The 27,974-nt window shown below is 31.8% G+C and overlaps 4 protein-coding genes across 5 annotated transcripts; all 4 read left to right on the forward strand.

The window, feature by feature from the left end:
* The first annotated feature begins 3,632 nt into the window (after positions 1-3,632).
* LOC133675429 (transcription termination factor MTERF4, chloroplastic-like) lies at positions 3,633-5,742 on the forward strand. Its single transcript, XM_062096797.1, has one exon. The coding sequence runs from the start codon at positions 3,923-3,925 to the stop codon at positions 5,084-5,086; it is 1,164 nt and encodes a 387-aa protein (XP_061952781.1). The 5' UTR covers positions 3,633-3,922; the 3' UTR covers positions 5,087-5,742.
* A 5,215-nt stretch (positions 5,743-10,957) lies between these two features.
* On the forward strand, positions 10,958-13,838 carry LOC133675763 (uncharacterized). 2 transcript variants are annotated; one of them, XR_009835471.1, is made up of 3 exons: positions 10,958-12,274; positions 13,084-13,233; positions 13,425-13,838. XR_009835471.1 is itself a non-coding variant. In XM_062097237.1 (2 exons), exon 1 carries the CDS (start codon positions 11,105-11,107, stop codon positions 12,269-12,271), a length of 1,167 nt encoding a protein of 388 aa, XP_061953221.1. In that variant the 5' UTR covers positions 10,958-11,104; the 3' UTR covers positions 12,272-12,274; positions 13,425-13,838. The 2 variants fall into 2 exon arrangements, 1 of the variants encoding a protein (XP_061953221.1); XM_062097237.1 differs by lacking the exon at positions 13,084-13,233.
* Positions 13,839-15,739: 1,901 nt separating this feature from the next.
* LOC133675762 (outer envelope protein 64, chloroplastic) lies at positions 15,740-24,259 on the forward strand. The gene is made up of 13 exons (XM_062097236.1): positions 15,740-16,194; positions 16,384-16,536; positions 16,659-16,783; positions 17,977-18,102; positions 18,964-19,146; positions 19,264-19,408; positions 20,316-20,484; positions 21,433-21,567; positions 21,744-21,941; positions 23,012-23,139; positions 23,215-23,266; positions 23,481-23,550; positions 23,868-24,259. The coding sequence occupies exons 1-13, from the start codon at positions 15,992-15,994 to the stop codon at positions 23,957-23,959; spliced, it is 1,779 nt and encodes a 592-aa protein (XP_061953220.1). The 5' UTR covers positions 15,740-15,991; the 3' UTR covers positions 23,960-24,259.
* Positions 24,260-24,375: 116 nt separating this feature from the next.
* LOC133675764 (subtilisin-like protease SBT5.3) lies at positions 24,376-25,008 on the forward strand. Its single transcript, XM_062097238.1, has 2 exons — positions 24,376-24,779; positions 24,832-25,008. The coding sequence occupies exons 1-2, from the start codon at positions 24,376-24,378 to the stop codon at positions 24,854-24,856; spliced, it is 429 nt and encodes a 142-aa protein (XP_061953222.1). The 3' UTR covers positions 24,857-25,008.
* The last annotated feature ends 2,966 nt before the right edge of the window (positions 25,009-27,974 follow it).

Here is a 27,974-nt window from a genome sequence, read left to right on the forward strand (position 1 = left end):
TACTATATGCCAGCACGCGCGGGATGCTGCGGGTTTGTAGAAAAAAAAATTTATATAGAAAAAAATTATTGTAATTCATAATGTTTTCAAGGAAAAAATTATAAAACTAAATTCTCAACCAACTTAATATTAAAAAATAAAATCGATAAAGATAATTTTGAAAAAAATCATAACAAAAAACCAAAAAGAAAAAAAAACCATGTAGGAAAACACTATAGCAATCTATAGTATTTCATGAGAAAATCTACAGTTGTAATTATCAACAAGCTCAAAATTAAAAATAATAAAATCGATAAATATAATTTTGAAAAAAATCATAACAAAAAAATTATGTGGGGGAACACTGTAGCAATCCACAATGTTTTAAAGAAAAAAACTACGAAGCTAAATTCTCAACCAGCTCAATATGAAAAAAAATAAAATCGATAAAGACAATTCTGGAAAAAAATAAAAAAATCATAAAAAAAAAAAAAGCAAACCATGTGGAGAAACACTGTAGTAATCCACAGTATTTTAAAGAAAAACACTACAAAGCTAAATTCTCAACCAGCTCAATATTAAAAAAATAAAATCGACAAAAATAATTCTGAAAAAAAATGCAAAAAATGAAAAAATGAAGACAATTTTGGAAAAACAAAATGAGAAAAAAAACATGTGGGGAAAGTTAAAACTAAATTCTCAACCAGCTCAATATTAAAAAATAAATTTGACAAAGATAATTTTGAAAAAAAAACATGTGGGAAAACACTATAGCAAAATAAAAACCATGTGGAAAAACATTATAGCAATCCACAATATTTTAAAGAAAAAAACTACGAAGCAAAATTCTTAACCAGCTTAATATGAAAAAAAATCGACAAAGATCATTTTGAAAAAAAAAAGAAGAAAAAAATTCATAAAAAGAAAGAAAAAAACCATGTAGGGAAACATTGTAGCAATTCATAATGTTTTAAAGAAAAAAAGTACAAAACTAAATTCTCAACCAGTTCAATATTAAAAAAAAATCAACAAAGATAATTTAAAAAACACATAAAAAGAAAAAAGAAAGAAGAAGACAATCTTGCAAAAAAAAAAAAACAGAGAAAAAAACATGTAAAACCTCAAAAAAAAGGGAAAAGCAAAAACAAATATGGAAAAAAAAACATGTAAAACACAAAAAGAAAAATAAATAAAAACAAAACGAAAAACAATATGGAAAAAGTTACAGTACTTTTCCTACATGTTTTAGAGTGTTACTTAATAAAAAGCTATTTAATTCGTGCCATGTGGGTTAAATTTTGTTTTTTATAAAAAAACATTATATATATGGGTTTTTCCAATATGATTCTATACATAAAAAAATTAAGTGTAAATTAAAAAACTTATACATACATATAATCAAATAAATAATTAAAAACGTGTATTATTAAATGAGAAAAAAACAATTATTAACGATAAATGAAGACGAAAATGGAAAAGTCAAGAGACATATATAGATAAAAATATTTAACCTCGCAACACAAGTTTTTGGCATGACTATGTTTAATGACTTTGTTTATCAAAATTGAATTTTTAATTAATCTATGATAATATAAATAGACATACATGAAATTAATTAAATAAAATAAAAGGAAAAAAAATATTATGTAAGGTTACATATATTAGAAATGTTATCAAAAAAATAAATACTATGTTCATATAAAACATAAAAAAGAAAAAAAATTATAGATGAATTTGAATAATCTATTCAAAAAATTAAATACATGCAAAATAATTAAAAAATAATCGTTATTTAGAAAAGTCTAAATAAAAAAATAAAAAAGAGAAGGGTTGTTAATTTAAATCTAAATTGAAAATTTATTTTGAAAACAGACTTACAAAAGGCATAAATAAAGAGAAAAATGTCAAGTCAGCACCTGCAAGGGTTGGCTCGCGCATATGGGCCCATATATTTTTTTTGTTGAGAAATTGGACAGACAATATATTGTTCACCTTAATTTTTTGAGAGAAAAAAAGGGTTAGACTACGCACGTCTAAATATCCCTAGATTCCATCCATAATTAGAAAATCAAAGTTGAAGTTGTTTTTCACTCAAAAACTTATTTTTAATCTATTTTTTAGCTAAAACACTATAAAAACCTTGTTAACCAATATAAGACCTCAAAAACCCCCAAAAAACCACCCTTAAACCCGAAATCAATTGGAAAATAAAAAATTTTCCCGAGTTTAAATCTGTTTTTTAAGCACTTTCAATGTAAAACAATACCTAAGTGAAACTTCACTTATCTTATAGAAATATTTGACATAAAAAATCAACTGTTTTGGTAGTCAGAATTGGTAACAACATCATTTTTCTCTTTTTAGTGTCAAAATCCGATGAATTTCTCTATTTTCTCTTAAACTAGGAACTAAAAATAGAAAAATAAAGTTTCGGATCAAAATTAATTTTTATGAAACTTCAAAGATTTGAGGGACCCAATTCTTATAATTAGTAAATAACGAGGACTAAGGTGAGTATTTAGCAAAAAAGTTTCTAAAACACAACTCATCTCCCTCGAGTGTTTTATTTTAGTCCTTTGTCTTTTTATTTTTCTATTTGTTAACAATTTTAGCCAAATTAACCTCCAATCAAACCCTCACGAGGCAAGATTAAAAGAAAGAAATAAATAAAAGAAAGGAAAAAAAAAGGGAACTCATGGGCATGGTAACGAGGCAAGATTAAAAGAAAGAAAGAAATAAAAGAAAGGAAAAAAAAAAGGGGAACTCATGGGCATGGTAAATTCATTGTGCCCATGAATCTCAGTTTATAACAGAGTTATCAATTTCATTTCGTTCTATTTGGAATACTCGATATATCTCGTTCTAGTTTTAAAAAAAATTAAACAAATCGGAACAGATTTCATCTCGCTCAGAATCTCAACTCGTTCTATAAATTTTGACCAAATTCCAGTTGGAACGTTCTGGTTTTGTTCTGAATGTTCCGTTCTAGCCAAATGATTAAAAAAAAACATATTATCTAGTTTTACGATATCAATCATATCTCTCAATCCAACCTTTGATCAAGTTAGAATTTTATGAAGAGTCTCCTAATATATTATTGCATCTCAAGTTAAAATTTTAGGACAATTGGGGTTTAGAACGGTCTTGTGAAACTATCAATAATATTTTTATAATTTCATTTAAATTTGTAATTTTGTTTCAAAAAGGTCATTTTTTGTCCTATTTTTAGATTGAATTTTTTTAATTTTATCATTCAAATTTATTGAGAATTAAGTTTCATAATTTATTTTGATTTATTTTATTTGGATTATTGTGGTCTCATGACTCGAATTATGAATTTAAAAGGTTGACCTGAGTTTATCAATATATTGTTGTCTCAACTCTTTTTTTAAAGAAAATATTACATCTTGAATTTGTTTTAGTTAAATTATATTTTTACCAATCATCTATGTTGTTTTTGAATTTATTGAATTGATCGGGTTAAATTGATTTAAATTTTATTTTTTATTTATATTTAACATACATAATTTAAATTTAAATTAATTTAAAATTATACAATTCAAATTTTAAATATAAATAAAAAAATAAAATTTAAATCAATATAACCCGATCATAAAACTCCAAAACAGCACGTCAAAAACTGCATGCCACAACACCCCAAAATCCGTTCGAATTGAAAAAGCATACCGCAAACTGAAAGGGAATGACAAATCCACAGTGCTTTGGAAACAATATTTCCCCATTTCTTAAAATAAAATAAAATAGTAAACAATTAAAAGCTAAAAACGGCTGGCTTGCTCTTCCTGTTTCGGTGTTTTGTTGGGGAAATGAAACATTAGGGTTTCTTCGGCGACCTGCGAATCAAACTCCCTATAGATTATCTTGGCGGAAAGAAAGAGGTAACTTTCTTGCATCACTTAAAGTGAAATTCAATTCAATCCCCATGTTTTATTTTCTCAGCAAATCCGTTATCCAGTATGGGAGACACACTGCTGCAGTTTCACCCACCTACAAGCACTTTTCATTTCAACTCTCACCTTCAATTATCACTCTTAGATTCTTCATCTCAACCCTTGAAAATCCAAATAAACACTCATTTGCAGCCTCTTATCTCATAAGCAAATTTGGGTTCTCTCCTGAATCTGCTCTTTCAGCTTCTAAACATCTCAATTTTACAACCACAGAGAAACCTGACTCTGTGATTCACATTTTCAAGCACTATGGTTTCTCTCAGGTTCAAACCTTAAAACTCGTTAAAAAATACCCACGAGTGCTTTCGTGCAACCCTGAGAAAACCCTTTTGCCTAAACTCGAGTTTTTCCACTCTAAAGGCATGTCAAACAATGACATTGCACGCATTTTATGTACATATCCTCATATTTTAGTTAGAAGCTTGGAAAACTGTATAACTCTTAATTTTAACTTCCTTGGCAATTTGCTTCAATCTAATGACAAGACAATTGCTGCTGCTAAAAGATACTCGCCTATTCTATATCATAAACCCGATAGATTCTTGAAACCTTGTATCGACATTTTGGAAGAGTATGGAGTCCCCAAAAAGCATATTGCTTCATTGGTTCACCGTTGGCCTAGGTCTGTCATGATGTCTCCGAATTATCTGAGAAGAATTGTAGAGAAGGTGAGAGAAATGGGATGTGATCCTCTTAAGCCCCAGTTTACTACGGCAGTGATGGTGATGAGTCTATTGAGCGAATCTGGGTGGGAAAGGAGGCTGGGTGTTTATAAGAGTTGGGGTTGGTCTGAGGAAGACGTTCATGCTGCTTTCATCAAGGAGCCTTGGTGCATGATGACATCAGATGATAAGATTATGGCAGTGATGGATTTTTTGGTCAACAACATGGATTGTGAGCCTTCATTTATTGTGAAGAACCCCTATCTTTTGAAGCCAGGCTTGAAGACAACATTTATACCAAGAGCTTCAGTTGTTCACTTTTTGTTATCGAAACAGTTGATTGAAACGAAGCCAAACTTGGTTACTCTGTTTTTGTGTTCTGAGAAGATGTTCCTTGAGAAATTCGTGTATCGTTTTGAAGAAGCCCCTCAGCTATTAAAGCTGTATGGAGATCAATCAAATCTTTCAAAATGACATGGAAATGTAACCATTTTGTGAATCGTTTTTCTCTCTCCAGATTTCGTTGGATACTGTAATGCAACTACAAGGGTGAGTTGGCCTCAGTTTTTGGCTTCCTTATTCTTCAATTTCTCAATTGAAGCTCGATTTGAGTAATGTGGTTTTTCATCGCTCTCTTATGCAACTCCACTGCTACATTTATTTTGGTGTCTTTTATAAGTGAGTTTGTTTACCAGCACAAAGGAAAAGATGATGGCTTCTGTTCTCTGGTGTCTTCCTGAGAAGACATGTGCATCCATTAATTGGTGGAGCTATCTTCCTCTTCCATTTCAAGCATATCGAAGTGATGCTGTAGTGGAATTGGTGTTGAAAAACACTACCTGTATGGTGAATTTTGAGCAGTCATGGAATAATTGAGAGTCCATATGCTAGAATGCAGATAGATTAAGGATTTTGAATTCAATGTTCCACATCTAAACTCAATCTCAGCATTCATTAGCAATTGCATCTGCCTATGATGCATTGCAGTAACGTTTACAGGATGTTAGATGTTAAAGGTACAAAAGACTAGGACCCTGGCTGTCTGCATGTGCCTAGGGTCTAACTCAATTTTTGTGTATCCGCATTATTATGTTCAACTTATTGAATCAGTCCCCACTTTACTAGAATAATTCTAATCTTGTTTTCATGGGAACCGTCTACCCTTAGCATTTTTTTCAGTGCTCCTCAATTTTTGAAGTACATGGTAGACGCTTGGTGAGAAAAGTTTAAGCTTAAATAAATAATTTAAATATAAGTAACTAGTTTTTTAAATTATAAAAACTAATTTATGTATAAAACCAATTAAAAAGAAACTTTGGGAGAATACGAGCAATAAAGTTCTTGTGAGGAGAGTATGAAAAAATCATAATGCAACTAGTAATACGAGCAATAAAGTTCTTGTGAGGAGAGTATGAAAAAATCATAATGCAACTAAAAAAATTTAAAGAATTAATATTTGATATATTTTGATAAATAGGTATTATGCTAATGTTTTATTATTCTAAACTTGTATTTTTTTTATTTCTATATAATAAATTTAAATCTTATATGAGTTAACTATTGGTTAAACCATGTTGCATGATTTTTAATATGATATCCATGCAATGACAATGAAAAGGTTAGGTCATATGGCATATAGACATGGAAAAGGTATAAACCAAAGTATGTCGCATATAGTGATTGGGCAATGCATCTTAAATTTTTGGTATTGGAAATCTTTACAAAGCGCTCAAGATCTAGTAAACAAAATTGAAATAAAAAGATTTATGGTTTGATGAGCAAGTATACTGAAAAATCAGTTATGTTTATCCATAATGAAGAATACATAGTAAGAGTTCATTATGATATATATTGTTTTTTATTTCTTGAAGTTTTAATTACATTTTTATTGATGAGAGTTTTAACAAATAATTTAATTTGCAAGAAAAAAAGCTTGGTCAAGAACCAACTCTAATCCATTATATGAAAAAATCATATCAAGAAGGGGGATATAGGGAAAATGGAGAAAACATTATCAATAAAAGAGTAGATATATTCATTGTAAGGGTTTTGATAGTTATAATTGGATTAAAATTATTTATTCATATCAATAATATGAAATATAAATGAATTTTGAAACTTGATTTTTTTTGTTTTCATATGAGAGGTGTAATGCCAACATGGATAAGGAATTTGAAAAGGATACTTTAACCCATCCTCTTCACAATCTCAAATGTAATTGGAGGCTACTGCAAGTGATAGACCTAATAATCAAGGTGTCCTCTATAAATACAGGATTAACTTATTACAATTATTTTTTTCTATATAATAATTTTCTTAATGAAACATTTCACGTCATGAATTAAACATTTCTCCTCTCGGTTCCTATATGAAAGAAAACTTTCTTTCTCATCATTTCCATTCTTAGTTGAAACAGCCTTATAGTAATCCAAGGTGTGCATGTGTATAAATTTTTTTTTCTATTTTTCGTTGTCTTAAACCCTTTTTTTTTTGTTTCTTTGTATAAGTTCAAGAACATGATCGAACACAAATATATACACATTTCAACCATTAAGCCAAACCTATTATTAATTACATTCATGATTTTTCTTCAATTATTATCAAATTTCATCACTTATCCATACATTAAAATCCTTTAACAACACAATTAAACAAAACTTCCACAACATTAAAATTACCAAAACTCATCTTTCTTTTCCCTAATGTTGGCCAAAACATATAGAAAAAGAAACATGATCCCTTTTCAAATTTTCTTTTAATTTCACATTACGCTTTAGTCATTCATAATCAACAACACTTTTTTAAATTAAAAATAACATTCTAATCATTTTAATCACACAACTATTACTAGGGGTGTTCAAACACACCGATTAATCGAGAAAACCAAAAAAACCAATGAAAAATTAACCGAAAAAACCGAACTGAAATGAAAAATCGATTTTTAAAACCATAAAATCTTGCCGGTTCGGTTTGGTTTCAATTTTAAAACAGAAACCGATGAACCGAACTGAACCAACCATAAAATAAAAGTGCTATAAATACTACAATCTACAGTTAATCTAACCCTAGTAACATAACATGAAAAGCCGCCGCCTAGACCAGAGACTATTTTTCGCCTTCTTCCTTTCCCTTTTAATTTTCATCCACTCTGCCCTCTACATCTGTCTCTTCTCTAGTCGAACAAAAACCCACATCTCCATCTCCTTGGTTTCTTTCTTCACTTTTGAACAAAAATCCAGACAAAATGGAACCCACAATAGCCAAAAGCTACTTCTGTACAAGCTGGTTGGTTTCCTTCCATCACTGATGTTTTGAATCAGTCACAAGGGAGAAAGAAGACCGAATAGATTATTGTCAAGGTCATAAACTAAAGCACCGGGGAACAACACCTTTCTCTGAAGAGCTCACAACATACTCCTTTGAAGAGCTTTTTGGGCGAGGCAAGCATGGAAACCAAATCCAAGCCACTAAATGCTAAGGAAATCCCAGTTAAAAGGATGACATCGCAGCTAAAGATAACAATGCTTTGCCTAAAAAATTTAAAAAATGCTATTAATTTGATGATTAGGTTTCCCGGTTTTAAAGCAAAAAAATTAAATTTAACCAAACCAAATTGGTTCGATTTGAACGGAAATTCGGTTTGGTTCGGTTTGAATTTTAAAAATTTGAGTTACTTAGTTCAAATGTTTTTTGTGGTTTAAACCGAATCAAACCGAACCATGAACATGTCTATCTATTACCATTACATAACATATATATTCATACTAGATTTTATCAATGATCTATCAAAATTTTATAATCTTCTTTAGGGTTATTTTCTCTTAAAGTCTCAATTAATACTTCTATGGAATAAATTATTAAACCTACATCAAATCACTTCTTGTATTACCATGATTCTATCAATATGCAATTTTCATCATTAATTTCAATCATTACTTTAGGCCTGCCATCCATAACACCATAAATTATTCAATGTTTTTCTATATTTTAACATCTATTACTACCCATAATACCTTAATTAAGTTAATTCCACATATAATTGCATTTCTCTTAATTCTTCCCCAAAAACCTTAATCCATATTTCCCCCAACATGCTCTAAAATAAATTAAATTTTACTCTAACATGTATATTTTAGTTTCAAGTACCTTAGCAATCAATAATTTGAACTTTGAAATGCAACCAATCAAAATTTTTTCTTTTCTTATTTCTTCTTCCTTGGTTTTCTCTCATTAAGTCCACTTTTCTTCTTTTCCTCTTTTCCATCTCTCTTAATTTGAAGCTTAGATGTTTCTCTCTTTCATAAACTAACTTTACTACTCTTAAACCTTAAATCTTCTCATAATTTAAAGGAAAAACAAAAAGATTTGAAGAATTTCTCCTCCCTCTATCTACTAGCTGGTCGCTGGCCTCACTTACAGTTAAAGGTGGAGGTTGACCTTTTTATATTTATGCCCCCCCTCTAATCTCTCATTTCTCTTTTGGTTAGTTCATTAATTTTCAAAAATTTAAATATTACAATTTAACCTCACTTTGATTTTAATTTCTATTAATTCACAAAGTTAACCTTCCTATTCTTTACTTTTTTTTTCATAATCTATCATCATGAAACATTTCCATTATTATTGTTATTGTTATTATTTCTCGAGGCTTACAAGTAAAGCTTTGCTATAAGGTTTGGAAGCTAATGTGCAAGATTTATATTAGTTTCCTACTTGATTTAGGATTTGTTTTCTATTTTATTTAGAATTTTATTATTATTTTTCTAGCATTATTTATGACCTTTTTTTTTTATCTAAGGCAAACTCATACTTTTCAGTTCTTAAAAGCACTGAAATTGACTTATCGATAAACAATTGCTTAGTGATGTCTTCCTTGTATGTCTCATTTGCAATTTTCTAATCGTTAGGTAAGGATTTGAATTCTAATAGTGTTGGTTCATCGATTCAAGATAATCGTTGTGTCATGCTTTCTAACTCAAATCTGATTTTTGGTTTCCCAACATTATGTTCAAATTTCTTTGTGAGTTTTTAGATCTTATATCAACAGGGTTTGCATCACTGTTGACCTGAAAAATCAACTTGGTAGAAAACATTTAAGAGTCTTTAAAATTTTACTTAATTTCAAAGACTATAGGGAGGGCAAGAGAGAGAAAAGAAAACTGAATAGCTTGACAATTTTTTTTTATTAACGTGGATGTCCGAGTCAGCTTGCGTGCATTTTGACTAATTTCACGGATCCTGAAGTTAACGACCATGTAAGTTTCTAGTGGTTCTGAGATTTGTGGGATTTAAACTGGTAATTTCTAGAGAGCAAACTCATGGTCTGATCAATTGAGTTACATCTTTCAAGATTAAATAGCTTGACAATTGATATTTGATCAGCTAGTAATCCTAAGGTTTATGAGGCTCAAACTAACAATTTTTATAGAATAAATTCAGAACCTAATCAATTAAGTTATACCTCTTAAAATTAAATAGCATATAATTGATATTTGATCAGCTAGCAAACCAAAAGTTTTTATATGGTCATGTAACCAAGTCATTTTATTTATGAGGTGCATAGTCTCCATAATAAAACAAAGGTCTTTTATTATTCCTCCGAGAGTAGACAACAAGCTTATCTCCTATTTGTTGCCCGGTAAAATCATGTATAAATACTTGAAGATTATCAAGTACGAGATATAAAGAAATAGATCCATATATATATATATATATATATATATATATATATATATATATATATATATATATATATATATATATATATATAACTTTTCAAAATCACCCTCCAATATTTTTCACTATTCACCAGTATTCATTGCTATATTTTCTTATTTTACTAAATTAAATATCGAAGAATCTCCTATTCATGTAGAAGATTCTAAAAGAAAAATTCAAACTAGATATTTCAGCTTATTAAATAGCATTAAAAAGCCAAAGTTCATCTGAAATTTTCACAACTTCAAATATATAATAATAATAGTAATAATAATAATAATTAATTGAAAATAAATAGTAAGAATGAAAATAAAAAATTACAAGAATTAAAAGTTAAAAATTACGAGAATTAAAAGTATTTTTAATTTAAAATATATTAAAATAATATTTTATTAGTTTTTTATATTATTTTTAAGAAAATATTTGAAAGGATAATTAAGATTGTTTTTTAAAATATTTTTTTATTAAAATAAATATAAAAAATATATTTTTATTTAAAAAAATTAATTTTAACACCAACTCATTAAAACATTCTAAAAATATAAAATAATATTAATTTAAAATAAAAATTTTAACTTTTTTTTAAATACTTTGGAAACATAACAACAAACAACAACTAAACGGGCCAGCTCTTTCTGAAGCAGTGATTTGACGGACAATTAAAACATTAGGGTTTCTTCGGTGCAAGTTCAAGATTCGCTCTGCGAATCAACCTCATTGTGGATTCTCTTGACGACGAGAAAGAGTTAAACTTTCTTGCATCCCTCAATTCCCATGTTTTATTTCCTCTACAAATCCCTTCTCCAACATGGGAGTCACGCCGCCACACTTTCACCGACCCACAAGCTCTTTTCATTTCAACACTCACCTTCGATTATTACTTTTAGATTCTTCATCTCAACCCTCGAAAACCCAAATAAACAGTCATTTGCAGCCTCTTATCTCATAAACAAATTTGGGTTCTCTCCTGAATCTGCTCTTTCAGCTTCTAAACATCTCAGTTTTAAAACCCCAGATAACCCTGACTCAGTGATTCGCATGTTCCAGCACTATGGTCTCTCTCAAGACCAAATCTTTAAACTCGTTAAAAAATACCCACGAGTGCTTTCGTGCAAACCTGAGAAAACCCTTTTGCCGAAACTCAAGTTTTTTCACTCTAAAGGCATGTCAGGCAATGACATTGCCCACATTTTATGTGCACATCCTTGTATTTTGAATAGAAGCTTGGAAAACCAAATAATTCTTAATTTCAACTTCCTTGGCAATTTGCTTCAATCTAATGAAAAGACAATTGCTGCTGTTAAAAGATACTCGCCTATTCTCTATCATAAAATCGATACATATTTGAAACCTTGTATCGACATTTTGGAAGAGTATGGAGTCCCCAAAAGGCATATTGCTACATTGGTTCACCGTTCTCCTAGGTCTGCCATGATGTCTCCGAATCATTTGAGAAGCATCGCTGAGACGGTGAGAGAAATGGGATGTGATCCTCTTAAGCCGCATTTTGCTACGGCAGTGATGGTGATGGGTCTATTGAGCAAATCTGGGTGGGAAAGGAGGCTGGGTGTTTATAAGAGTTGGGGTTGGTCCGAGGAAGACGTTCTTGCTGCTTTCATAAAGGAACCTTGGTGCATGATGACATCAGATGATAAGATTATGGCAGTGATGGATTTTTTGGTTAATAACATGGATTGTGAGCCTTCATTTATTGTGAAAAACCCCTATCTTTTGAAGCCAGGCTTGAAGACAACATTTATACCAAGAGCTTCAGTTGCTCAGTTTTTGTTATCGAAACAGTTGATTAAAAGGAAGCCTAACTTGGTTACTCTGTTTTTGTGTTCTGAGAAGTTGTTCCTTGAGAAGTTCGTGAATTGTTTTGATGAAGCCCCACAGCTATTGAAGCTGTATAACAAAAGAAATCAAATCTTTCAAAAATGAGAGGTAACGTAATAGTTGAAAATTGTTAAGATCATTGGTCCATTTTGGTTTTCCTTCCTGTTGTTGTACTTGATTTTGTTGGATGCTTTCTTCCAAGCTGTACTCTGATGCATGGAATGCAATTTAAATTTCTTTGTTATCTGCAATTTTGGCTCCTCTCTTCTTTATTTTCTTGATCGGAGGTCAAACAATGCTTTGTTGTCTTGTATGCAATCTACTACTTTGTTTCACATAGTTTGCACATGTGATTTCTGTTTGCCTGCCACAAAGCAAAAGGCAGCTATTTCTATTATCTGGTGTTTTCTTAAGCCGGCATATGGGTCCATATAATGATGAGGTCATCTTCCTCTTCCACTTAGAATGCTGAAGTTATGTTGGAACAGCGAAATTTGATGGTTGGAAGGGACAACCGAATCACTTTACATGAAGTTTTATTTAATAGGCATGAGTGGTTGTATGTATGATAGAAATTCCACATGCTAGAGATAGACCTAGGCTTCTGAATCAAGAATAGTGCAGGTTTGTTAAATATTATGATATGGAAACGCCTTACAACATGTCAGTCGGTGGTGGAATTCATTGTTCCATATCTAAAACTCAACCTCACTGTTTTTATTTCTTTCTTTTTAAATATATCACCTAGTTTGAAAATTTTAACTGGTTGTTACTGAATTTAACATGTTTGAAAAATGAGACCTGGCAACTATTTTCACACTAGAAGCATATAGCAATTTCAATACGTACCTGTTGCGTCTTCCTTTTGGATGTTTAAAGTATAGATAAATTGTCGTTGGCTGTTATTGTGTGCACAGGCAGATGGACATGCGCATTTTTGTATTTCCATCCTATCAATTTGCACCAGTCTCTACCACTTAAATACTTGGAATTTGTTCTGTTTTTCTTTTTGATGGAATGAGAATCAGATATTCAGCTTTTCTCCAAATTCGTGAAGAAAGAAAAGGGTGAGAGTTTTCACCGCTACAACCAGCTAGTCATAGTTTTATTTATGATATGGCTGTAATGAAATTTTCCTCTTTTTTTTTTCTTTCCAAAGAATGTTTTTGTTTGGTTGAATATTGTTTGAAGGAGCAGCATATAGAAATTTAATCTTAATTTTTAATGCCTCTTGTGCTCGTTGACTGTATTCTTGCAGTAATCCATGCTGAGGTTTCTTCGTCATCAATGCCTCAAGTTGGAACGTAGTAAAAGAAAATCTAACTTGACGAGATTTTCTAGCATGTGTGCTTTGATGGTGAATTCAATTGGTGTAGCTGTTGAGCTAAGAGGTGAGACTTGTACCTAGGGCTTCAATAGTACCATTTCTGTTAATTGGTATAGCTGTTGAGCTAAGAGGTGAGACTTGTACCTAGGGCTTCAATAGTACCATTTCTGTTATCAAATAGTTTGATTGACGAGCTTTCCAAATTGGTTGTTCTGTTTAAATATTTTGAGAAGCTCCTTGAGAAGTTTGTAATTGTTTTGATGAAGCTCGTCAGCTATTCAAGCTATATAGAGAAAAATTGGTCTTTCAAAATGAAATGGAAATCTAATAGTTGAAAACTTTTCAGTTTATGACTCCATGATAGTTTAACTTCTTGTTGTGTTACTCCATTTTGTTGGATACAAGAACGTACCATGATTCTGTAATGCAGCTCCAAGGGCAAATCAATCTAAATTTCTGCGTTATCTGCCACCTTTTGGCTTCTATCATCGTCATTTCTCTATTGAAGCTTGAGCTCGATACTGCTGTGCTTGCTTGCTTGTTTGGTATTCAACTCTACTACTTTGTTTCATTTTGTTTGTGTTTTAAGTTTTATTTTGTTTGCCCCACCGCAAAAAGAAGTGGTTTCCACTCTGGTATTTTCCGGAGAAGGTTTAATGATGATATCAGCTTCCTTTTCTACTAAGAATGCTGAAGTTATGTTACAATATTTGAACTTGGAAGGTAGAGTCAATGTATGTTGAAAGTTGATTAACTAGGCATGAATCATTGCATGATTGGAATTGTATACCTTATGCTGGAACCAAGAAGTCTGAAACTAGCATAGCGCAGACATAAGTTCAACCCCACGAAATGGAAGCACCTAATAACATTGACCTCAGTTGAATTCGTCGGTTAATATAAAAAACGTGATCTCACTGTTGTGTTTTTCCTTGGATCACCTAGTCTGAGAATTGCTATTTGTTCCTGCCTTTTTAACTTCAAAGAACATGATGAGCTCAGCAAGCCAATAGTTCTATCCTGCTCTGTTGAGGATTGAGGATACAAGATTTTGATCCCAATTTTAGCATCCTCATGCTCTCATTGATTGTGCTGTTTGTTGGCAACAAAGCTGTAGAGAGTTTTGCTCATCATTGATAGCTACACTTTAGAGTGTAAAGAAAGAATTAACCAAGATGAATCTTTTCTCGTATGTGTGCTTGGATTATGGATGGTGAATTGAACAGGTATGTGTGCTGAATAACACCTCCACATTTACGTTGTCTCAAGTAAAAGTCTTCGTTTTATCATCGGAGAAGCTACTTAGAGCTTGGGACTTATGACTGGATGTGCTTGTTTTTATGTTTCAAAAACTCTTTTTTTTGTTTTTTTATCATCATCTTAGCTTTTCGTAGCTTGGCTTGGATTATGGATGGTGAATTGAACAGGTATGTGTGCTGAATAACACCTCCATATTTACGTTGTCTCAAGTAAAAATCTTCATTTTATCATTGGAGAAGCAACTCAGAGCTTGAGATTTATGACTATAGGACATGATTTTTTAAAAAGGTTAAATTTTTTTTATTATGTTTATTTTAAAATTAATATTTTTTTAATGTTTTTAAATTGTACTAATATTAAAAATAATTTTTAAAAATAAAATATTATTTTAATATATTTTTATATAAAAAAAATTTTAAAAAATAATTACAATCATAATTCTTGTGTGATTATATTATTTTATTGCTGCTACAAAGGGATCCATGAATTCCATCTATGCTAGCTTTGTGCTCGTAGGGATACATAGAGGCTCCATTTAATTTGGTATTTTTGCAGCAGATTAAAATATATTTTTTAAATAAATCAAAATAAAAATGTATTAAAAAAGCACTATTACATTTCAGAGTTAACTGTGAGATGGTGAACATTAGGAGGTATAGACAATAAACTAATATAATATTATTAATTTTATTTTTTTGGTCCAAATATCATATTCTCTCTTTCCCTTTATGCCAAAAATTTAGTATTAATATATTAAAATAATTTAAAAATATTAATTTAAAATAAAAAATAATTTTTTTAATATTTAAAAAATATTTTTAAAATATAAAAATATACTTTACAGCAGCTCCGCCGTAAAACTATACGGCATTGGCTGTATATGTGAATACAAGGAAGAAAATACAACAATAGGTAAAAAGAATGGACCAAAAACCAGAAAAACTAAAAATTAGTCATTACGGTATTATATAGAAAAACTGTTCACATTTCACAGCTTTTGTGAAGAAAAAGATAGGGAAGAAATGCACATCAACACCAAGAAAAATCCAAAATTCCGTCTACACTACACATAAATACAAATCTCTCTCTCTCTCTCTCTCCCCCTTATCTCCACTTTGGCTTGCTCCTCTGCTAGGGTTTTTCCTTTTTCCTTTAATGTATCCATTCTATTTTTTTTAATAAACAAAGCAGTGGTAGGTAAAGATTAGTACTGGTAGAGAAGAGAGGGAGAGGGTGAGATGGCGTCGAATCCTGCAAATCTATGGGTGTTGTTAGGACTAGGACTAGCTGGTATTTTTTTATTCACTAAAAAGTTTAAGAAAGTTCTCAGAGAAGATTTTGGCGCTTTTATCCACAAGCTTCAGTTGCTTCCTCCGCCGCAGCCTGCTCCTCCTAAAGCTCCTCATCCTCTCACCGGCCTCACCTTCGCCGTCTCCGACTTGTATGTCCCTTCACTTCCTTTCATTAATTATTTTTGTTTGAATCAGTTATTGGAGAGTAACTGAAATAAACTTTATTTGGCGATTAGTCTTGAGTTCAATATTCTTTTTAGGGTTTTAACTTTGTGGTTTTTAATTTTTCAATTTACATTTTTTTTCTGGGTGAATGGCTAATATATTGGGATTGTCAGATTTGATATTGAAGGATATGTGACTGGATTTGGTCATCCAGACTGGGCAAAGACACACGAGGCGGCTTCTCGAACATCTGTTGTCGTTTCGACCCTTGTTGAAGGAGGTGCTACTTGTGTCGGTAAAACTGTAATTGATGAGCTTGCTTATAGGTGTGTTATTGTTCGTTTCAAATTTCTACAGATTGCAAACTTAGGGCATACTATGAGTTTATGCTTTCTTTTGTATGATGATGATGATGATGATGTTTGCTTTGCGTGCTGTTTGTTTTCAGTATCACTGGAGAAAACAAGCATTACGGTACACCTACCAATCCTGTTGAGCCTGCACGAGTACCAGGTGGATCCAGTAGTGGCGCTGCTGTGGCTGTAGCTGCTAATCTGGTTGACTTCTCTTTGGGTGAGCTTCTTATTATCTTTCCTGCGACTTCTTTTCTGTTTAGATGACCAGGCAATCTTTGTTGATCATGGGGTTGAGTTCAGAAACTTTTGAATTGCTTTCATGCAAATGTTTTATGTGAAACCTTTGTATATGCTTGGGTTGCTCTCCTTTTATTTCCAAACTATCATTAGTGTGAATGTCCTTTGGACCGCAAGGCAATCACAATTGTCATAAATTTGAAATCCCAAACATTGTCTTATGAGCAGGTTGCGTAATTGCATATCAAACAATCTTGGTTTTCATTCATTTGATTTTGGTCACTGCTGTTGTTATGATTAAGTTGGGTCATTGATGAATACTGGTTAGCATGAAGCTCTCTAACATATTTTAACAGTTTGTAAATTGGTTTGTTCTTTTGTTGTTTTTTATTTTTCTTTTCTTAACTTTCCATAAGAGTTTTATTTTTCTATATGCGGCATAAACCTTTCTTATATCAGTCACTGAGACAAATCTTATTAATTGAATATTTCGTAACGGAGTTATTTTTTTTTATAAATACTTGTATAAAGTACATTTTAAATTGGCAGTGATTATAATTTAATTCTTACAGAAACCAAATATATTTTACTGTGATTTAATTGATGATGATTTACATATAGCGCAAGTTATATGGTTCCTCAAATAGAAATGGAATATAATATTAAACTATTCTATAAATGGAATGCATGATTTGCATGATACCTTTTTTGGGAAAATTTTATAGTGCACAAAGAGTTACTAGTGATATCCTATTAGTTACTATCCGGGGCCTACTTTTTAGAAAGAGACAAACACAAATAGGAAAGAGAAAAAATCCATTACCCACCAAAAGTCATAAGAATATCTTTACCTAGGATTTCTCTCTCCTTACTTGTATCTATCTATTTCTTGAAAATGGACTCCAGGAAGTAACTAATAGGATGCCACTAGTTTCTTCCTGAGCACCATAAAATTTCGACTTTGTTTGACGGTATTTATTCATGTAATATAGGATACTGTTGTTCAGGTCATTCTGCTGTTAAATTTCTTTAGATTATGCAAGCTTGTTGTGAACTTTTGGCATTTCCAGACCACTCCTTAATAAAATTTTAGCTTTCTGGACATTAATTTAACCTCTATAAAACACACGCAAATTTTGGAATGTGCATTTGATACAGATATTTTTATGGCAGGTGTTGATACTGTTGGTGGTGTGAGAGTACCTGCTGGATTTTGTGGTATCATAGGATTTCGACCCTCATATGGAGCTATTTCAAAGATAGGAGTCTTACCTGTTTCAACCAGTCTTGACACTGTTGGTATGTAAGGGTCACATTTTGGAAATTATCTTGTTTATGATTCTCTTATTGATTTTGGTCCACGTTAAGTAAAGGAAATAATGTTGTTGACGACCTACATTTTTCTGTATTGCAATTGTTGAATGTCCATTGTTGGTCTCTATTTCAAATTGATATAGGTTTTTCTGATTGAACATTTTTCTCTCATGTTACTTTCAAGTAGAAATATGATTGATGTGTGTGTGTTTCAACTTGCTCCATATGTTTTTTAACTTAAAAAAATATAGTTGGAACATGATATGATTTAATAGCTGTATTTTGCACAGATATCAAGAAAAGAACTAATCATGCAAATGTTTAAGCTAGGATTGATCATATAATTACTTGTTGTGTAATTTTACTTGGTGATGACTGATATCAACTCTCTTGAATGCGAACTCTGAAGTTTAGTCTTTTCGTTGCACATTTATTTAACGAGCTAAAGCTCTAAACTTTGTAGTGCAGGTACTACTGACCAGTTATGACATTTCATTGTTTGTTGCTTGAGGCAAGCAAACTTCAACTTAATCCACACTTTTGGAACGTCCTACGAGCTGGTTTTGTTGGCTTAATAAGCTCCTTGAACTAGATCAAAATAAAAATAAAAATCTATCAAAACCTTGCTCTGAAGTTGAATTTGCTTCTTTAGTTTTCACACCACTTTATATGTAATTTATTTTGCTTTGAGCATGTGTGTAACATCATCTTTGAAGTAGAGGTCATTTTATTCTCTTGTCTAGCCATTGATTGACTATTACTTTGTATTGATGAGATTCCTTTTGATGCTCTCTGGTTGCCTCATCAATACTAAATTTTGATCAACTTCTGAAACAACTCCTGCAGGTTGGTTTGCTAAGGATCCTAATATTCTGCGACGTGTTGGACATGTTCTTCTTCAATCTACTTTTGGAGGTCAACGTAGTCCTAGGCAAATTATAATGGCAGATGATTGTTTTCAATCACTAAAGATTCCTGTTGATAGAATTGCCCAGGTGGTGGTTAAGTCAACTGAAAAGCATTTCGGAAGTATGTCATCATCTTCTGAACTAGAGTTGTATATTTTTTCCTTTGTTATATTTCACAAATATTTGCTCTTCTCTAGTGGAGTTTGTCTCTAAATTATACCTCGACACACTTCTCCAGGACAATTATTGAAGCATGAAATTCTTGATGTGTATCTGAATTCTAAAGTTCCAAGCCTGAAAGTGTTCCACAACAAAAAAACAAATGGTGAAGTTAAAACTTCTTCAATAAGATTGCTTGCGAATGTCATGCAGCTTCTTCATAGGTAAGTCTTTCAGATAATCAAGTATGAATATATGATTGATTTTTTTGTGGAAAAGCTGAGAATGGGATGTACAGTTGTAGTCAAAATTTCCTTTGAAGGCACGATGACAGTTTATCCACTGCTTGTAATTGTACCACCATAGAACTATGTTCGTTTTTCCACTTTCTGTGATATGATTGGAAAACCAATATCTAAATTAGTTTTTGATTAGCTTTCTTCATCTGCTTTTTTGGTCGCTTTGGATGGAGGTATCATTATCGATCATATTTAGGCATATGGAGGTGGTTCGATATAGATCATTTATGTGTACAGTCCATGCAAGAAATTTATAGTGTTCAGACATCAATATCAGTTTTGAAACTTTAACCTTTTTCTGACAGTCATCTCCAAAGACATAAATCAATGTCTATATTGGGGTTTGTAGTTAATGATAAATTTTGTCAATAAAAAAAAGAAAATCTGAGAGAGAGATTATCAGATGATTGGGCTGGATCTCTTGACTTCTTGTGTAGGAAAAAAATGGGATTTCAACCAGCAGTTGCTTATGGCTTATAAAATTTATTTATAGTTTCTAATCAGGTGTGGTAGTTAGAAACTGTTTCTCACCTTCAAATTATGATCAGTACACTGAATATACTGTTATTAGAAGTCTCATGATCTGTTAAAGTTACAACGGACAAACCAAATAATTATTTCCTTTGCATTTTGGACTAGACCTGGGTGCTCTTTGACTTAATTATATGTGTTATTTAACTTGTGGAGGAGGATAGAATTCTGTGATGTTCACTTTCTTGATGAGCATTTGAGTATGATGTATGGCATGAAAGTCTGATGCTTCTTCACTTTATTGTACCTTTTATTTTGATATTCTCTGGACAATATGAATCTTGTCTATATCTTGTAATAGATATGAGTTCAGAAGCAATCACGAGGAATGGATTAACACAGTAAAGCCAATTCTTGAACCCAATTTCTCAGCTCAGATGAATGAAATAATGGAGCTGTCAGATGCAGAGCTTGAACTCTGCAAGTCTATTAGAGAAGAAATGCGTTCGGCTATCAACTCTTTATTGAAGGTATTTTTTTTTCTTAAATGAAGACCTTTGAATTTGAATATCACAAGTCATCAATAGTTTATATAAACAAAAATATCATTTGTTGAAAACTAAAAGAGATGCTTTGTTAATTAAAAGCTGACATTGGCTTAAAGTCTATCTTATACTGGAATTGATTTTTCTTCGCTTAAGCTTCGATCAACTCCTAATGGATGCATTAATGAATACAGCTAAAAGAAAAGAGTGGTTGTTTAGATTTTTAATACAATGCCCAGCTTTTGTCTTATGTTATCGGCCCAAATAAAGAAAAATGAGTCTTGGGAAAAAAGAACAGAGTTGAAACAATTAAAAAAACAATAATAATTGGTTGAACAGCATGTATGAAATCATTGTTTTTATTGCAATTCATCATCCTTTAATGCTCTCCTTTACTCTGTTTTTATATACTAGGTTGACGATAGGATTGTTACACTGCATACAGTCCCTTATATCTAACTTTGGCGTTTATTTTTTTCTCATTACACATCAATGTTAGTTCTGAAATGCAAGGATCTTGTATCCTTCAATTCTATGACTGGGCTTTAGGTGTATATGGTTATGCCCATTTTAGTTAGTTGCTGGAGTCATTATATCCTTGTCCCGTTTTATTTTTTATTTTTATTTTTATTTTTTAACTATATAACCTTCCGTCTTTCAGTGGGTTTCTTCTTCTAGAACTTCATTAACTTTTTTTCATTTTATGAATATGTAGGAGCACTTGGAAAAGAAAACACATTGCACGTCCATTTTAATTTGTGTAATTGGTTTGAGTTAGGGTCTTGGAGCTTGAATTAACATTTCTGTTTGTTTTTCCAAATAGTGCAACCTTCTTGATTATCTAATTTTGATTTGTTTATTCATAATGGTTATATTGATTATGCCTCTTAAACACCTTTATTTTTTGTTCTTTTGGTTTCTGTGGCTTTCCAGGATGATGGGATTCTGGTGGTCCCTACAACTGCTTATCTTCCTCCAAAACTTGGTGGGAAGGAGATTTTATCAGAAGAATATCAGAGCTCTTCATTTGGTCTTTTGAGTATTGCTAGCCTATCAGGTTGCTGTCAGGTGAATCTCTCTCTCTCTCTCTCTCTCTCTCTCTCTCTCTCTCTGTCACACACACACACACACACAGACATGCATGTGCAAATGGCAATAAGAAGCGGCACTGAATTCCTGTTTCCTCTTGTAACAGCAAAGTTTTGTTATTTAACTTTATTTATTTGTTTTTTTATATGTTTCAGGTCACTGTACCATTAGGATATTATAACAAGTGTCCTGTCTCAGTGTCCTTGATAGCCAGACATGGCAGTGATCGCTTTTTACTAGATACAGTGCACACCATGTATAAAACTTTACAAGAACAAGCTGAGACATATGTGAATTCCAAATCGAGTAACAAAGACAGCCGGGAAAATTCTGCTGAGATGGCTAAAGAAAAGGTAGATTATGCATTCTTAATGTGTCTTACCTGTCAAAACTGTAACATGTCCAGTGACAGATTTTGGATTGAATTTGATTGCACTTGGCATGTTGATCTTGATCTTTTATTTGTTGACTTTAATGCTTGCTTTAAATCGATTTCCATATGCACCTCAGAAGTTGACTGGGTCAAAAGTTAGAACTGAGCCTTGGATTTATCTGTACTGATAGATTCACTGTTGTAATTAAAATGTTGTTCACAGGGCACCTTTGCACGATGAATTGTTCTAGATAATCAAATGGAATTTAATCTTGGATCCAGCGCCCATCTTGTTTCAATATTAAGAGTGTGTGTATATATATATATAGTGAATTTAACTTTTTTTCATGTTCAGCTTGTGGTTCTCTCCCTCTCTTCAAAAGAGAAAAAGGAAGTCCACTGAATTTTTCTGAATTTATTTGCTAATTCTATTTCATGTTGTTGATGATACTGCTTATTCAATGGTTTACATGATGAATTTGAAAAGTTTATGTTCTTTTCTTTTTAGATATCTCAGCCAGTTGGATGTGCACTCTACTACAATTTTTTGTAATCATTAAACTGTTTATATCTTTCTGAGAAAATTGGCTTCTTGTTTGTAGCTCTTTGCACCCTTTTTCAATTAGTGTGTAAAAAATTAAATAAGTAAATGAAAAAATATTTCAAGGAAGATGCAGAAGAGAAGATCACAGACACAGACCAGCAACACCTGAACAGAAGCTTGGTGATGCTGCCAATGATTAATGGATGTTTTTTTTTTTAAAATTTTTTTTAATTTTTTAAATTTGATCACCTTCTATAAATGTGCATTTTCATTAGAACTTATCTTGGACTACATGAGAGGGAAGACTTGTGATTCTCATAGTTTGGAAAATATGTTAGTAGTCATCTTTATGACTTTATTCAGTGTCTGGTTTCATGCAAAAGATTAATTAGTTTCATATTGTTTTACTACCCTATATATACTTTACAAATGTTCAGTGCTATATTAGTTAATGGGTCTTTATTGAGCCTGAACTTCTTTGCTTGCCACCTAATTCTATGATCAAGGGCAATCAAGCATTTAAGGAGCAGCAGTGGCAGAAGGCTATTAGCTATTATAACGAAGCTATCAAACTTAATGACAAAAATGCAACATATTACAGTAACAGAGCTGCAGCATATCTTGAACTGGGAAGGTATTTTTTTATTCTTGAACATTGTTGTATAGGTATCTTATTTTACTTGCTTGACATATTTTATTTTACTTTCAGTTTCCAACATGCTGAAGCAGATTGTTCCAATGCTATCAACCTTGATAAAAAGGTGATTTCTTGCTATTTTTTGTTAGTTTTGTCATGGATTGCTTGTTATCACTATTTTTCATTAACTACAATGAATTTCTCTTTGAAACTTGCTAATTTGTTAAGGTTTGCTTTATACATCTGAAGCAACGGTTATTCCTGGAGATTTAGTGCACTGTGCTTTAGTTTATTCAGACTACTTTAACATTGGTTCCTGTTTTCCATTTTGTTTCCAGAATGTTAAGGCTTATTTACGAAGAGGGACAGCAAGAGAGATGCTTGGTTACTATAAGGATGCAATTGAAGGTGAGTCAATCCATCACATTACAAGTTTCTTCGAGTAGATTTATTCTTTGTTTCATCTTTTCATCTGTAATATGTTAGCTGCTTGCTCCCTGGCTTTGGTCAAATCCAGGTGCCATGTCAACAGAGAAGAGGATAATTTAAATGGGCCCAAATTAAACATTGTTGGTTTCAATTAAAAAGAGGACAGTTTTTATTTTTGAAGGGGTGATATGCCAAATATATATTTGTCTTTGGAATTTGTCTGATCCATATCTTCCAGTTATTTATAATCTTACCGCGTGACCCCACTGGATTAATGAAACCTTTTATTCTTGCAGATTTCAAATATGCCCTGGTGCTTGAGCCAACTAATAAAAGAGCATCCCTTTCTGCTGAAAGATTGCAGAAAGTTTTTGCAGCAGGTTATTGAAGTAAAACCAATAGTTTCCGGGAGGGGAGAAGTTTAAAATTTAGCAGTCTCATACATCAAAGCTTCGGTTGGTGGCTCTATGCCAATGACCCCCAGTTAAGTAGCTGATACTTGATAGATGCCAATTTATGCCTGATTTTTCCATGGGGCCTTTTTTGCTTGTAGAATTTGTGGTAGAACACCTTAGGAGCTCTGAAGAAATTGTTGCCAAAACCTGTAATTATAGTCCAATTTTGTTTGTTTAAATATTCTACAACAGGCATGCAATTCTCGTTTTGAGGGGAGATTTTTTGCTTGAAATTTGGATCTAGATCTTCCCCAACTATTATTCTCCTAGTGCATTATTCCATCACTCACATAAAAGGAGAGAACCATTAATAGATTCCACTTCTATATGATAGAAACGAGCTCTGTGCATGAGAGAATGGGACCTTTTAGTTTCCTCAGCAGGAAATGATGGACCTACTCCTGGTGTAGTTGGAAATACAACCCTATGGATTCTCACGGTTGCTGCTAGCGCCATCAGCAGGGATTTTCCATCTAATGTCTTCGTGGGAAGTAACAAACAATACAAGGGCCTGAGTTTCAATGCTAATACTCAACCTGCTGGGAAGTTTTACCCCTTGATCAATTCAATGGATGTTAAAGCTGCCAATGTCTACAGTGACCAGGCAAGATTTTGCCTTGTTGGATCTCTTGATGCAATGAAAGCGAGAAAAAATTGTACTCGCAATGAACACCATGATGAAGAAAAGGGTTCGGTGGTTCTTCAAGCTAGTGGTATGGGGTTGATACTTGCTAATCCATTGAATTACTCGTCGTATCATGACTTCGGTACAATAAACTAGATTTCTAGTTTTTCTAAAGAATAGGTGTATAATGACTTCGGTACAATAAACTAGAACTAGATTTCTAGTTTTTCTAAAGAGTAGAGGAATCGGTCGACCGGTTAAAACAAGGAAATCAGTCTATCAGTTGAGAACTAGTTAAGTTGGTATAATTACTTTTCCTGATCATATTAGGTTTTTCTATGTTTAGTTTAATTTTTTTATTTATCTAAGACTTTAAACCTATAAATAAGCTTGTAATTAGAAGTATAAATATAATAGTAGAGAGAAAAAGGTGAATATAAGAAAAAAAACACTTAATACAATGTATGTTCCCATCAAATTTCTTTTTATTCTTTAGCTTTGTGATTTAGCATTATTTGATGTATTCGTGTGAAAGCTTGGCTAAGTTTTCAAGATGTGTGGGAAACGGTTGAAAAAAATCTTTGAAGAGCTTGTAGAAGGAGTGATGTTGATTTTAGTCCAAATGGAGGCTGTGTCAAAGACACGAAAGGAAGGATCAACAAGCATTCACAATCATCCACCAATGTCTGGATGATATCATTTTTGAGTTAGTGGCTAACACAACCACTGCCAAGCAAGCATGAAAAGTTTTACAATAGTCAAACCAAGAAGTTGATAATGTAAAAAAGATACACTTACAAAAGTTATGAGGTATCAGAGAGTATTTCAGATTACTTTGCTAGAGAATTAACTATATACAATTAGATTAAAAGATATGGGGAGAAGATAGAAGAAACGAGTGGTAGAAAAGATCCTGCGCTCGTTATTAAAGAAATCCCATTATGTGCTGGTCATAATAAAGGAATTTCCAAAAAATGGATTTTTTTTAACAATTCAAGGTCTTATAGGAAAACTACAAGCCCATGAAGAAAAAATCAACAAAGTTTAAGAAGACATGGGCACACGAGCACTTTTATCAAAACTCTCCATAAAAGACAAGCAAGATGAATCTAAATATAACCAAGGAGGTAGAGGTCGTGGACAAGGTAGAGGAAGAGACATATTAGAAAGAGAAGGCTGAGGTAGATAGATCAACTAGTCGATTGATTGAAGCTAACCGGTCGACCATATCCTTAAACAATAGCAATCAAAGATCTAAGTTTGATAAAAAATAAAATAAAATTAAGTGTTCTAATTGTCAAAGAATAAGTCATTATGTTAGGGATTGCTAGATTTCAACCAAAAGGGTTAAAAAGAATGTCAATCTGATAGTATAAGAGGAGCAAAAAGCCACTCTTTTACTAGTCCATGATGAAAAAAAATGAAAACCAAAGAAAAATATGGTGTCTTGACAATGGAGCCAACAATCACATGTGTATAGACAAAGACAAGGTAATTTCACTTTTATAGATCATTCAAAGATTTCTATAAAAGAGAAAAGATACAATTCTGATTCAAATGAAAGATGATAGTCATCAATTTATTAGTGATGTTTATTATATCTCAACTGTAAAAAGCAATATATTGAGTTTGGGTTAATTATTGGAGAAGGGTTATGAAATTAAAATGAAAGATCATTCATTGACATTACTTGATACTATGAAACTATGATTGCAAAGGTAACCATGACAAAGAACAAGGTGTTTTTGCTAAACATAGAGATAGATGTGCTTAAATGCCTAAATACATGTGTGAAAGATGATAATCGGATGTGATAAATAAGACTTGAGCATGTAACTTTGATAATTTGAAGATGATGATGCAAAATGAGATGTTGAAGGTTTTACCATCCATTAAACATCCAAATCAGTTGTGTGAAGGATACATAGTTGGCAAACAATTCCACAAGAGCGTTCCAAAAAAGTCTGCATCTATAGTAAGTCAACCCTTATAAGAGATATACGCAGATATATGTGGTCATATTCAACCATTGCTCGTTTGGTAAAAAATTTTATTTTCTACTTTTTATTGATGATTATAGTAAAAAAAAAAAGAGTATACTTCTTCTTCTTCTTCTTCTTTTTTTTAAAAAAATCTAAGAAGTTTAAAGTATTAGTTAAAAAAAAGTGATTATATTATAAAATCACTTAAGATAAATAGGGGTAGTGAATTTTGTTCTAATAAGTTTAATGAATTTTATGAAAATCAAGGTATAAAAAAACTCTTAATAGTATCTATATCCCCATAAAAAAATAAATAAAAATAAAGTGGTGGAGAGAAAGAATAGAAGCATCATTAACATGACGAGAAACATACTCAAAATAAAAAAGATGCCCAAGGAGTTTTAGGCTGAAGTTGTAGATTGTATGGTTTACTTGTCAAATAGGTGTCCTCTAAAAGGCTTGAAGAGACATGAAATGAAAGAAAGTCAAATGATAGTTACTTGAAGGTGTTTGGAAGCACTGGTTATGTGTATGTACATGATCAAGTAAAAACCAAGCTATATAACAAGAGCAAAAATATAATCTTTATGGGCTATAATAAAAAAATCTAAAGGATATAAGCTTTACAACCTTAATAAAGAAAATATGGTGATTAGTAGGGATGCTAAATATGATGAAATAGAAGAATAAGATTGGAAGGTAGATGTGGTGAGAAATATGACTTTCTACCAGTTCTTGATGAAGAGGAGGAGAGATATGAAGATCATTAATAACTATTTACACCTCCACAATTACTACTGAACTAAACTTCACCTTTATCATCTTCTTCCAGTAGAAGTTCAAGTAATGACAGCCCACCAAGTCCACCAAGAAAGATGAGGAGTGTTGATGACTTGTATGAGATAACTAATCCAATTGATGATGATCTAACACTATACTGTCATCTTGTCACATATGAACCTATAGTATTTGAAGAAGCAATAAAGTATGAAACATAGAGAATTGCTTTGGATGAGGATATTGCATCAATTAAAAAGAATGACACATGAGAATTGGTTCCTATACCATAGGGAAAAAAGCTAATAAATGTTAAGTGGATCTACAAAGAAAAGAAGAATGCCAAAGGGAAAGTGGAAAGGTATGAGCCAAGATTAGTGGCAAAAGGCTATAGTAAAAAACTAGGTATTGACTATAATGAAGTTTTTGCTCTAGTTGCTAGATTGAAGATCATATGATTGATAATTGCCATAAATGTCCAACATAGATGGGAAATCTATCAAATAGATGTCAAGTCAACCTTTCTAAATGGTTTTCTTGAAAAAGAGGTCTACATTGAGCAAC

Source organism: Populus nigra, chromosome 16 (assembly GCF_951802175.1).
Source record: "Populus nigra chromosome 16, ddPopNigr1.1, whole genome shotgun sequence".
In the NCBI taxonomy this organism is placed as follows: Eukaryota; Viridiplantae; Streptophyta; class Magnoliopsida; order Malpighiales; family Salicaceae; genus Populus; species Populus nigra.